General features: G+C 35.4%; 2 protein-coding genes across 2 annotated transcripts; both read left to right on the top strand.

Annotated features, from left to right (window-relative positions):
* The first annotated feature begins 506 nt into the window (after positions 1 to 506).
* Positions 507 to 4,769, top strand: LOC137127909 (GTP-binding protein Rheb-like). Its single transcript, XM_067505468.1, has 8 exons — positions 507 to 928; positions 1,648 to 1,719; positions 1,820 to 1,887; positions 2,079 to 2,161; positions 2,408 to 2,464; positions 2,555 to 2,602; positions 3,036 to 3,117; positions 3,207 to 4,769. Exons 1-8 carry the CDS (start codon positions 877 to 879, stop codon positions 3,297 to 3,299), a joined length of 555 nt encoding a protein of 184 aa, XP_067361569.1. The 5' UTR covers positions 507 to 876; the 3' UTR covers positions 3,300 to 4,769.
* A 626-nt stretch (positions 4,770 to 5,395) lies between these two features.
* On the top strand, positions 5,396 to 11,790 carry prkag1 (protein kinase, AMP-activated, gamma 1 non-catalytic subunit). The gene is made up of 12 exons (XM_067505464.1): positions 5,396 to 5,542; positions 6,555 to 6,603; positions 6,715 to 6,815; positions 6,895 to 6,976; positions 7,067 to 7,125; positions 7,243 to 7,288; positions 7,373 to 7,427; positions 7,838 to 7,964; positions 8,187 to 8,352; positions 8,441 to 8,478; positions 9,074 to 9,220; positions 9,952 to 11,790. Exons 1-12 carry the CDS (start codon positions 5,534 to 5,536, stop codon positions 10,048 to 10,050), a joined length of 978 nt encoding a protein of 325 aa, XP_067361565.1. The 5' UTR covers positions 5,396 to 5,533; the 3' UTR covers positions 10,051 to 11,790.
* The last annotated feature ends 370 nt before the right edge of the window (positions 11,791 to 12,160 follow it).

Genomic DNA, 12,160 nt, shown 5'->3' with positions numbered 1-12,160 from the left:
AAAATAAGAACAAAACAGATCTGTGAAACTGGACGTTTTGGTAGTTTTAAAGGCATGGGTGATCACACCTGATATTGATTTAATTTTTTTTAAATCTCTACTCCTTGTTGATTTTAAGTTAATCGAGCTGGGGAAATAACGTTAGGTTTAAAACATTTAAAAACACATTAGCTGCTTTATGTTGAGTGCCTAAGATTTTTCAGAATGTTGTATTTACATCAAAAGTTTTTTTTGTAATTTATCTGAATAGCCTATTTTGACGGCACTGTTCCGTATCAAAATCTATCACCTGTGTCTCTACATGTAGATGTAAAAACTTATCTTTTTACATAAGCTACTACAACAGAGCAAACATACATTTGTTCATATAAAGGATCACATTTTTCCATCTAGAGAAGTCTAAAGGATGGCAGGCAGAAACACGCTGGACTGTCTAAAGAGTGACCTCTGCTGTACAAATTGACCGGAATGCTTGTCCATGTCAGGGCTGACGTGCTCGCTCGTTTTACGACGGTGTGCTTACACAATGACAATTTCCGTCAGTTTGATTTGCGAATCGTACCGCGTTGAACAAGCTTCTCTCGTTTCAAGTTTTAGTTTAAACGAGACTTTCATTATTTCAAACTAGCGATCGGTGTTTATTATATTATCGGATACAGTTCACGACCGCCTTTGAGAAAAGTACAAGTTGTACTTGCCTTGGATAAACTTTGAAGTTCTAGCTCGAGGCCCAGCGGAAAGCTCGAGCGGCGGCTCCGAAAAGTTTGTTGTTGTCACGTGACTTGAGACGAATGTGGTGATAAAAAGTTTGTTTAGATAGAAAAACTAGGTGGCGTACTACAATATCACGACATAATCAACACCGTTTTCACCATAATGCCTCAACCAAAATATCGAAAGATTGCTGTTTTAGGTTACAGGTCTGTAGGTAAGTACACGAGCTCGTGCACTGCTAATGTTAGTTGACTAGCTTGCTAACAGGCTAACGTCCTGGCTTTGTTTTCCTCCTAAGGGTATCCGAACCACGAGAAACGCTAGCTTACTTTTGTTTACGTTTCTCTGTGTTACATGTGTTTGCTGCGTGGTCGATAAGCCGTAGTAACATCGACCCTGACTTGCTGCTTAACAATTTGTGAGATATTCAGTTAGAATAAAGTGAGCTTAGCCGGCGCTATCCTGGTAGAGAGCCAAGTAGTGTTTGCATCAAAACTTCGTGTCATGTCAGACATTAACAGGCGTGCAGCATATTGAATTTAACGATATATGCATGACACCATGTTTGCTTCATTATAAGTTTAATTGTGTAACATTTTGATAGCTATTTGGAAAGTAAATTGCCTTATAGAGAGGATTAGAAGTGTAAAGCGGTAGGTGTATAAACTACTCTTTTCATCCTTTGTTCCTTATTCTGAATATAATACATTTCATTACAGATGTATTTATAATTGCGGTTTAATTAATCTACTAATTATATAAACAGTTGGGTTGTTTGCTCTAAAAAGAAACATAAAGCCATAAGGTCTTCAATACAGTATTTGTTAAAATTATGTATTATTATTATAAATTATTATAAACAAAGAGATGGCTTTCAACATCATATTAAAATATTAGCAGCAAATCCATGTTATGTTTCTTTGCCCTGCATAGGAAAGTCATCTCTTACAATACAGTTTGTGGAAGGACAGTTTGTTGACTCCTATGACCCTACCATTGAAAACAGTAAGTGTTAGATCCGCAAGAGATAATGGAGATCATCAAAAGCAAAATGTATTTCAGTTATTGTAATGAGAAAAAATAATAGGTTAATCTCTTTCTCCAGCCTTTAACAAAATGGTCAGTGTGAATGGTCAAGAATTTAATCTTCAGCTGGTTGATACAGCTGGACAAGTAAGTAGGTTTTTTTATGTACCATTGTAACTGATAAAAGCATGGAGAACTTCACCTCAACATGTGTGATCTTTAAAATTTTAATGTTTAACCTTAAACATTGCTGGTATGATAATAATCAGATGTTGCATTATTGAATTTAACCTATGTATGTATACACACACACACACACACCTGTCCTTTGTCTGTAGGATGAGTACTCAATTTTTCCACAGTCCCACTCAATGGACATCCATGGCTATGTCCTTGTCTATTCAGTGACTTCCATGAAAAGGTGAGTGGACAGTTGTTTTATTTATCTGCATGAATAATGTTTCTGGTTAAAAATCTTAAAAGGTTAAGTAAACAATTCATAATACATGAATCTTAAGCTCCAGAGATTCATAATTTGTATGTGATTCAGAAAAATACAAATAAGTTTAAATTACAGGGTTTAGTATGTGTAGAAAGTAAGTTTATGGGTAAAAAGTTATTATTACTACATGCCTGTTTTTAAGTGCTTTGTTGTCTCTCTGTTCAGTTTTGAAGTTGTGCAGGTTCTACATGACAAGCTGCTAGACATGGTTGGGAAGATTCAGTAAGTTTAGTTGGATCTTTAAAATCAGTGTTTCCACCTTTGTGTTTTTCTAAGTGATTCTTCTCTCAACCAGGATATTTTTCTTTTTAGGGTTCCAACTGTTCTTGTAGGGAACAAAAAAGATCTCCACATGGAAAGGTATAATAAGTCCTTTAAATATAAATATATGTTCTTACTTTCAGATAAAAGTATTTTAAAATATCTGAAGTTCAAAATAGTCCCTAACAAATTCAGAACTAACTCCTGTTGGGCTATTATTTGCAAATTTTTAAAGTAGAAAGCTCTTTTTAATATGTATATTTTTTGAACATTTTTTAAACTTAAGATTTATGTCTAGTTGGAAACAAATAGGAAAAAGTCAAAGTATTGAGATGTTGTTGGATATGGTGTCATCTCAAGTTGTTGACACCTCCAGAAATATATAATATTGCCAGATTTTATCCTTTAAAAAAATGTAGCACATACTTACTTGTCACCACCTACTAAAACGATCCTTGAGTAACTTAGGCCAGTGTGTGTAACAAAAGGAATTTTCTGTTTATAGTTAGAAGTCTCCCTTAAATTTTCCCAGGGTTATCAAGCCAGAGGAGGGAAAAAAACTTGCTGACTCCTGGGGTGCTGCCTTCATGGAGTCCTCAGCCAAGGAGAATGAGGTATTGATCAATGTCTCCTCTATAATAGATTACAGTGGTCTGGTCGATGTATTATTTCTAACTCTGTACACAATATTCTTTCCATGCAGACTGCTGTGGAAGTTTTCAAGAGAATCATTTTGGAGATGGAAAAAGCTGATGGCAATGCAGCCCCAGAGGAGAGAAAGTGTGCTGTAATGTAAAGTGTATCTAGGACACCAGTAAGCTTGTTCGCTGAAGACGAGGCACAACTTCACCAGCTTGCCAATCGTGACCTCACCGACAATGCAGTGGAATTCCGTTGTCATACCAGATTGATTTGTGCAGACAGTAACAATGACATTAATTGTTGTTTTAGACAACAAATACCTTCATTGAACATGTTTTTTAAATATTGAAATGGAATTGATGAGCAGATAAAACCTTTATTTGAATTTAACCATCTGCCTAGGAACAAAATAAGATTGACAAGCATGTTGTTCTCAATAATTTGCCAAAATTTTTTCTCAAAAGTAACTATGAAAATCTCTTGAGACAACGTTGACTTGTGTCTCATTACTGTATTAAATGTAATGTACAGTGAGAGTTGGTTAATAACCTTTTTAAGGACTAATTTTTTTACTTTTTTGGACAGTGGTCCACAGTAGCAGTTCACATTACTTTAAATGTGTCAAAATGTCACATTTTCACGAATGGTGGATTTCTTTAAAAAAAACCAGGATGAGATTTCATTGTGGTGTCAACAGTTCCTTTCACTGTAACTTTTATCAACACCTTTTCAGGTACCTTTCATGAATAACCTCTGTCTGCATGACTGAGAATTTTGAACATCAGTTCACATTTTATCCTCTTTAAGCAGATAGGCCCCTTTCAATGTTTATACAGGTAAATTGCTCCTGACTGTAATAAAGTTATCTTATGGACAACCCTCTGAGACAAGTAGTATAGATTGGAATTGATCTTTGGTATTTACAAATTATGGCCCTTTCATTTAACAATCAATAGAATATTAGAGAACTGTTTGGTACTATTGGTTATATTTTGAGTGATACAGATTTGATCCTTCAGTTTCCTAAGTAGAAAGTATTCCTATGTGGGTTGCAATGTTTAAATGATATATTAGGACTGTGTTACCATTTAAGTGGCTGAAGGCTACAGAGTTGGCTTAGACATTTTAAATATGTGGCTTAAGTTTGTTTCTTCATGCAGACTTGATTCAAAACCGATTCAGGGTGGCACTCAGCCATAATTTACATGGACTTATACGGTCACTGGCAGACCCTTGATATTTTTAATGACTTGTTTTTCTTTGCTTGTGTAGTCTTACTAAGACGTGGTAGATTGTGCCCCCCCTCCCCAATAATTCCTATGTTGTACCCGATTGTGGGTAACTTTATCAAGTGCTTTTTTGAAATAGCAGTTATTTGATTGATGATGGTTGACCAGAAGCTGGTGATGTTGTGTCTTGTGCCTTACAGTAATTCAAACTCCTCATCTGCTTCCCTTCATGACTCAAGGTGCTCTTAAAGGGTTTGTCTTCTGTTGACTTAATACCATAGATGCAGGTGGTGGTGTTGTGCACCTGAACACCAAAATTCCCTCGTGGGTTAACGTTAATTCAGAAATCTTGCTGTAAACAGTTTGTAAATATATAAAGTCTGTTACTCATTTGATTTTTGTTGAATTATTTATTTTATTACTACACATTCACCTGGGACATGAAATAAATGACGCATCCTACTAAAATGGATATAATTCATATAGACAGTCGATTGTGTATAATGATGCATCATTACCCAGTGGTGAAAGAAGTTTTTAGATAATCTATTAGGTACAAATAGTGATACAACAGTGTATGAATACTGTTAGTAAAAGTCCAGCATTAAAATGAATTTGGGAAGCTCCAAATTTCACTAAAAAGTATCACACTAAGAAGTTCACAGAGTTCAAATAATACTTTATGTACCGAAGGTAAATGTCCCAATTAGAACAGGTCACTTCACATCAATTAATGTACAACATGGTATTGGATCGTCGTTTCCCTGCATTTATGTGTTTAATGTAGCAATTTGTTACAAATGAGCACATTTTTACTATCTTGATGATCATATGTAACAATTACAACTTGAAACTCTACATATATTGACGAATAAGGCTTTTAATTTCACACTGTGCTGCATTTAATATTATAAATCTAAATTTGGAAAACTTGCCAGTACGTAATGTTGTTAAATAAGCACAAAATTAATGGCAGACAATGGTAAAGTAGAAAGTAAATGTGCAGTGACCTTCCGCCCCGCCGCTTACAGTTTGTGCTGCGGTAGCGCTACATATTGTACGGTACCGATAACAGCAGCCAGTCGTTACGAAAGGTCTGTACTGAAAACTCCGGCTAGTTACGAATCCGACTGTAGGGCGGCGACACGGCGGATGGACCATGGAGTGTGTAAGTTACCTAGCTAAGCTAGTACAGTGCACGTTCTCTACATAAGTTATCCAACGAGACTTTCTGAATTGTGCTAACGACAGCGGTTATTACTTAGCTTACTATCTAACTTAGTAAATTCTTGATATAGTAGCTGGGGCTAGCTCGTTTCTTCACAACGTCAGTAAACCGTAAGGAAGTTAGCTTACAACATTGTCCCCGGGGCGAAACACAAGTATTAATGTAGTTAAAGCAATTAACTTGCTACTAAAACAACACAGCATACGCCTTCACCCGGCCCTACTTTAACCTTACATGAAAGGCAGCTCCAACATGAAAAGTCACCTCCGCTGGCTCACAGTGTCAACAGTGTGTCGCTAGCTAAAGCTAACGTGTAGCTTTGTACCGTTATCATGTTGTTTGACAACAAGCCGCCGCCGAGTTCTTCCATTAGTGTTAGATGTGTCTCTGATTTCACACATTTCGCTCGTTCTCTCACTCGATTGAACAGATGGTTTTTAGTTCACCTATAATCGTTTGGTGTTGAGTATACCCTGTGAAGTTAGCTAAGTTCACCCAACAACTGAAATCATCAAGAAATTCAGAGATCGCTTGTCTAATGTTGCTGGGTAATTGTGCAACCTCGATTCATTACTACAGCACAAGTAGAAAAAGTAATGTTACTCAGATCAGTGAACATTTACTTAACTATTGTGTAACATTTCCACATGGTTAAAAAAGTGCAGAAATACTCCTTTATAGAAGTAAAATGCCTATGTACTAATCTTCCTTTGATATATGTTTAAAATGTATCACATAAATCTAATATCTATCACCCCTTTTGTTCAATATATTTTTTTAATATTTAGAATCCGCAATAATAACTAGTAACAAAAGCTGTGAGTTAAAACCCATGTTATGCTCTTGTGTAACATGTTTTTTGTTTAACATCAATCCATCCCCTTTTTTTTAACATTTGAACAAACTAGAGGTTGCCTTGATAGGTTAAAATATACTAATATTTATGTTTCAGATTCCAGTAACCACTGATGATGAGGGCAAAAAGGACCCTGTCATAGAGGGTAAGGGACATGTATAAATCACGAGACCCAATTTAGAAATCGTTACATTTTTCAACAGTGAACAAGTGTCTTCAATACTCTCTTTATTTATTATTATTATAAATTTTTCAGACCCAGAGCACAATGTGTACACCAGGTTTATGAAGTCCCACCGCTGTTATGACCTTGTACCCACCAGCTCCAAATTGGTTGTGTTTGATACATCACTCCAGGTAAAACAAACACTTTCAATCTAAAAAGTCCCTAATTTATGTCTTGTTTGGCACTTCAAACTAAAATCTTTTCTTAAAGGTCAAGAAGGCATTTTTTGCTCTTGTTTCCAATGGGGTAAGAGCAGCACCGCTGTGGGACAGTAAAAAGCAGTGCTTTGTTGGTAAGATCAATTTTTGTTTGCTTCAATTTTATTTACTCAATTAAGATTGAGTTTAATAATGGACTAAATGGTTGTAATTCCCGTCTGCAGGTATGCTAACCATCACAGACTTCATTAACATTCTCCATCGTTATTACAAATCTCCATTGGTAAGGCGGTTAGTCTTTTAGGATTATGTGTAAACATTTATATCTTACACTTGATATGCAATGTTATTTTGTCACGTGAGTTTAAACGTAGCCCTTTATCTATTTGTAAACTATTAGGTTCAGATATATGAGTTGGAAGAACACAAAATTGAAACATGGAGAGGTGGGCATATTAATCTGTTTCTTGTCAATTATTCTGGTAATCTTTAAAGTATACCACATGAATATTGATTTTGTTTTTTAATAGAGGTGTACCTCCAAGACTCTTTCAAGCCCTTGGTTAACATATCTCCTAACGCAAGGTGCGATACACATTTGTTTTTAATTCATTTTGTTTACACTGGCATTTCTGAATACATGGATGTTGCATACTGGGATACTAGTTGCATGCACTATATGTACTACTCTGCGAAAGATTTTTTTATTTTATTTTATTTTATTTATTTATTTTTGTCCAGAGCCTTTGTAAATATAAGCAGCTGTCAAATATTCTCTGAAAATTAACTACGTCTATATAAACAGTTTTTCTAAACTTGTTTTTACCTTAGTGAAGTTATCAGCATTTCTGTTACTGTTTTTTTTTTTGCTTGTGTTCAAAGCTATAGCATTTCTTGGAAAGATACAAAGTTTTACTTTGTTTTAATTAGCTGCGCTATATCAAACATGCTACACCCCCTATAAATTACCTTGATCCTTTCTTTCTATATCACAGTTTGTATGATGCTGTGTCATCTCTGCTGAAAAACAAGATCCACAGATTGCCTGTAATAGACCCACTGACGGGGAACACACTATATATTCTCACACACAAGAGGATTCTCAAGTTCCTGAAGCTTTTCGTAAGTTACTGGGGCTTCTCTTCTCACTACTACTATGCTTAATGCCTTTAATTTCCTGACATTGTTTTGTTCCCCCAATTTTTAAGTATGAGACTGTAGAACGCTGTAGTAGTTTATTAGAGCTAAGGAACCAGTATATTTTAAAACAGATTTTACAAACTACTAACAAGGTAAATCTTCATTCCTCTACTGTTTCAAATGTGTACAATCGGATTCTTTCAGATATCAGAGATGCCAAAACCATCATTCTTACGTCAAACGTTAGAGGAACTGAACATAGGAACATTTAAGAACATAGCGATGGTCCGTGCAGACACACCACTGTACACAGCATTGGGTATTTTTGTTGAGCAGCGAGTATCAGCACTCCCTGTTGTGGATGACAAAGGTTTGTAGGGTATTATTGAATTAACATCAATGGCCAGAGACCTGAATTTTGCTTCATTATGGACTATGGTCCTTTCTCTGTCTTCCAGGTCGAGTGGTGGACATTTACTCAAAATTTGATGTTATAGTAAGTTGGCATTTTTTATAGTTCTTTGACTTTTTCAAACACCTGCAGGACTTTATGCAAATGTAACAGTTCAGCTGAAGGTTCTAAATATTTTCTCAATCTATAGTGCTACAATTTCCTATATATCCCCAAATTCCAATATCCTACATAATTTATTCAAAGTGCTTGTTTTATTTGACCAGTTGAAAAAACAATCATATTTGAAAAATCAAATCATCACATTGTGGGCAATGGTGCCAATCACTTGGTGTGACTGGCAAATTTAAATGAGAGTTTTTTTATCATTGTGATAGATTATCTCATCTTCATCATCTAGGTATTGATTTCATTGTCCAAACCATATTGTCACGATGACTAATAATGTGCATCTCTGCCGGATTCATGTAAAGTTCCTTGAATTGCTAGAAAATTCTATTTTATGGCAATATTGTGATATGAAATGTGACAGAAGATGTTTCCATATTACCAGCCTTTCTTTAGTGTTTAATGAATATTCTATTGACATATGGATTCTTGGGTATAATTTTAACTGTATTTTTTTTATGCTATTTCACATGAAGAAACATATTTACTTTAAGGGACTGTATTTATACAGAACCTGGCAGCAGAGAAGACTTACAACAACCTGGATGTGACTGTCACCAAGGCCTTACAGCACCGCTCACAGTATTTTGAAGGAGTGCTGACATGTCACAGGCACGAGACCCTAGAGGCCATTATCAACAGACTGGTGGAGGCTGAGGTGAGTATTATAAGTTATTATATGTCACTAAGTAGCTATCTCTTATGGCTGGTCTTTTATCCCTTGTGAGCATTTACTGTCCAGAGTTTAGAAGGAGGTCTAGAGGAAGACCAAAGAGGAGATTTATGGATGTAGTGAGGGAGGACATGAAGTTAGTTGGTGTGAGTGAAGAGGATGCAGAGGATAGAGTTAGATGGAGGCACATGATTCGCTGTGGCAACCCCTGAAAGGGAGCAGCCGAAAGGAAAAGAAGAAGTTTAGAAGGAAGTATAGTCTTAAAGCGTAACATTTGAAATGGTCCTCCACACTACAATTCCCGCACTAAACATATTTCACCCCACCACAAATACAGTTAGGGCTAAATGGAGCTTGTCTTTAATGTTGTGTTATGGCCGAGAAAGATTTAGTCAAGTCTTTTTAAAGCAGAACCATGTGCACATATCTACGACATACTATGTCATCACAGTTGGATAACTCTAGACTCTTTTCACCTTTCTCCTATTGCATAGTCACCACAATCTTTCAGGAAACAATCATTCGGATGTCTGTGCTCTTTAGCATGTATTTGAAATAAAATACTTTTAGATTCTTTGTCTTCATCACAACTGCTGTGTGCACATTTACATTGTCATGTATCTGTTTCTATACACATTCTTTCAGCTGTGGTAGACGTACTACTCTGCAGAGATACATTTAAAGTAATGCTAATCGTCTTCCTCTATGTTCTTCAGGTGCACAGGCTGGTGGTGGTGGACGAGCAAGATGTGGTGGAGGGAATCGTCTCCCTTTCGGATATTCTGCAGGCACTAGTACTTACTGATGGAGAATAGTGTTAGTGCAGTTTATCTAGCGCTCGTCATAGTTATGCACTTTTTTTTTTCTAAATGTGTTAATGAAAAATTTTAAGTGAGGATTTAAGTTTCTATCCACATGCACAGATAGAAGAAGAAGAAGAAGAAGAAGAAGAAGAAGAAGACAAACAAAAACTATTCCCAATTCAAGTAGAGCCCAGAAGGAGAAATATTTCAGATGTATGAGGGGAATAGGTTTAAATATCATCCACATTAGTTTTAGCAGTCAATCAGTGTATGCTTATATTGGCACAGGACATACAGATGCTCCTTTATCTTGAGCCAAATTACAAGTCACCAGACAGAGCCAAGAAAAAGCACACGAAACATCTGATGAGGAGCTCCAACTGCTCAGGACGCACAGCTCCCTCTCTGTTAGGCTGTTGTCATGCTGACACATATAGAGCAGGACCATTAATTATTACTTTTATTATAAAGGTATTCCTGATGATATAAATTAACTGTCAGATATAATTAGCAATCAGTTATTAAAGGGAAGGAAAACTGATTTACCTGTAATGCATTTTTTCATCAGCACCTTGTCTCTATACTAATGCTGATATCTAGGTGCTCATTGAGCCTAAGGGTAATTTAAATGCTGTGTAACTTCAGTATGTGTTGTATATCTGGATAATTACACATTTACCTGAGTCCTGTTCTCAGTACATGTAGGTAGTATGTAATCCATCTTAAATTATTTTATTCAGTTGCAGTTGAGTGATATGTTCCATTTACGTTGAAAGGGTGAAAAGTTTTTGCCATTTTAAAGTAAGGGGATGCAAAATTCTGCACTCAACTGTAGATTGATTATTTAAACAAAGTTGGATTGAAATCTCTATTTTCTTTGTAGCTTGAAAAGATACTCTTTCAGTTTGCAAAGACATCTTGAGGGGTATATGGCTACTTAAGTATTTATCTCAACCTGTGTCATACATTATACACGTAAAGTGTATAAATAAAGAACGGCTACATACTACTTTTGAGAGGAGATTAACATTAATAAATAATTGTACAAACACTATACTTTAAAGACCTTGGAGATTAGTCTGCAATGACCCCTTATATTTAGAAATGTAAAGTTGAAAGCTTTAACTCAGTCTTATATCAGTTTTTATTACATTTTGTAAGTAGGAAATTCCCCCCAAATAGTTATAAATTTAAGCTAACTTCAGTGAACAGAAATCTTTTAATTTATCTGTTTGTCCCGATTCAAGTTAAGTTACCAGTGTTGTAAGAATTCAAGCATAATTGTCCTGTATCTGTTTTAATGCACAAAGTCTGGATATTTATGGGTTTTAAATTTAGCAGTTTTTCTGTTATCGACTATTGTATAATTTGAACATTTTTTTTGGTTTGTTTTTGTTTTGCCAGACTGTTAAATTATGGGCTTTGGAATTATATTATTCGGGAAGATATGTCAATATCTATATTATTAATTTGGTGATATGTTATTAGTGTGTTTATGTTTATATATTATAATCACTGATGAAATGTCCAGATAAATTACCAGTTTTAAGTGGGTCTAGGGCTCTTTTATTAACAACAAAGCCAGCATTTATTTTTCCTTCAAAGACAATAGGCTAGGAGCACATCACAATTCCTGTTTTGGTATATATGAAGTAGCATATATACAAATGTATCTAAATACACCATTTTTTTTTACTTACCAGGATTGAGGTATCTTTTAAAGAAAGCAATAAATGTGTTTTTGAGAGAGTTTGAATGGTATTCATTTTAAATGCACAATGCATCGTGTAACTGATACCGTTTTTATCCTTTGGGGTAAATGGCTATATAACCTCAATTATTAATAATGAACTTAATCTCTGTTACAGTCCCAGTATGCAACTTTATATACAATAATATGGAATGACCACTCATACACAAACAGCAGATTTGGAACACTATTAGGAGTTGTCTAGTCATGTTCTAATAGTAACTCCTCTTTAACACTTTCGGTCTCCACCCTCTCCTGAGGGAGCTTAGCTGAGGGCTACTGACCTGGTAGGTGCAGTTTTATACTGTAAAATAGCTGCTATGAAGGTGAACATAAACCCAAACAGGTCAAAAGACAAAATCAGTTTAAGAA

This window comes from Channa argus, chromosome 5 (genome assembly GCF_033026475.1).
Source record: "Channa argus isolate prfri chromosome 5, Channa argus male v1.0, whole genome shotgun sequence".
Lineage (NCBI taxonomy): Eukaryota > Metazoa > Chordata > Actinopteri > Anabantiformes > Channidae > Channa > Channa argus.
This window is presented reverse-complemented; position numbering and strand designations above follow the sequence as displayed.

What these genes read in the sequence shown, in the direction of transcription:
- LOC137127909 (XM_067505468.1), top strand. Translation starts at nt 877, where the DNA reads ATGCCTCAACCAAAATATCGAAAGATTGCTGTTTTAGGTTACAGGTCT. An exon ending in TGGTTGATACAGCTGGACAA is followed by an intron (nt 1,888 to 2,078) that starts GTAAGTAGGTTT and finishes CTTTGTCTGTAG; the next exon opens with GATGAGTACTCAATTTTTCC. An exon ending in CCTCAGCCAAGGAGAATGAG is followed by an intron (nt 3,118 to 3,206) that starts GTATTGATCAAT and finishes CTTTCCATGCAG; the next exon opens with ACTGCTGTGGAAGTTTTCAA.
- prkag1 (XM_067505464.1), top strand. An exon ending in GTTATTACAAATCTCCATTG is followed by an intron (nt 7,126 to 7,242) that starts GTAAGGCGGTTA and finishes GTAAACTATTAG; the next exon opens with GTTCAGATATATGAGTTGGA. An exon ending in CCCTGTTGTGGATGACAAAG is followed by an intron (nt 8,353 to 8,440) that starts GTTTGTAGGGTA and finishes TCTGTCTTCCAG; the next exon opens with GTCGAGTGGTGGACATTTAC.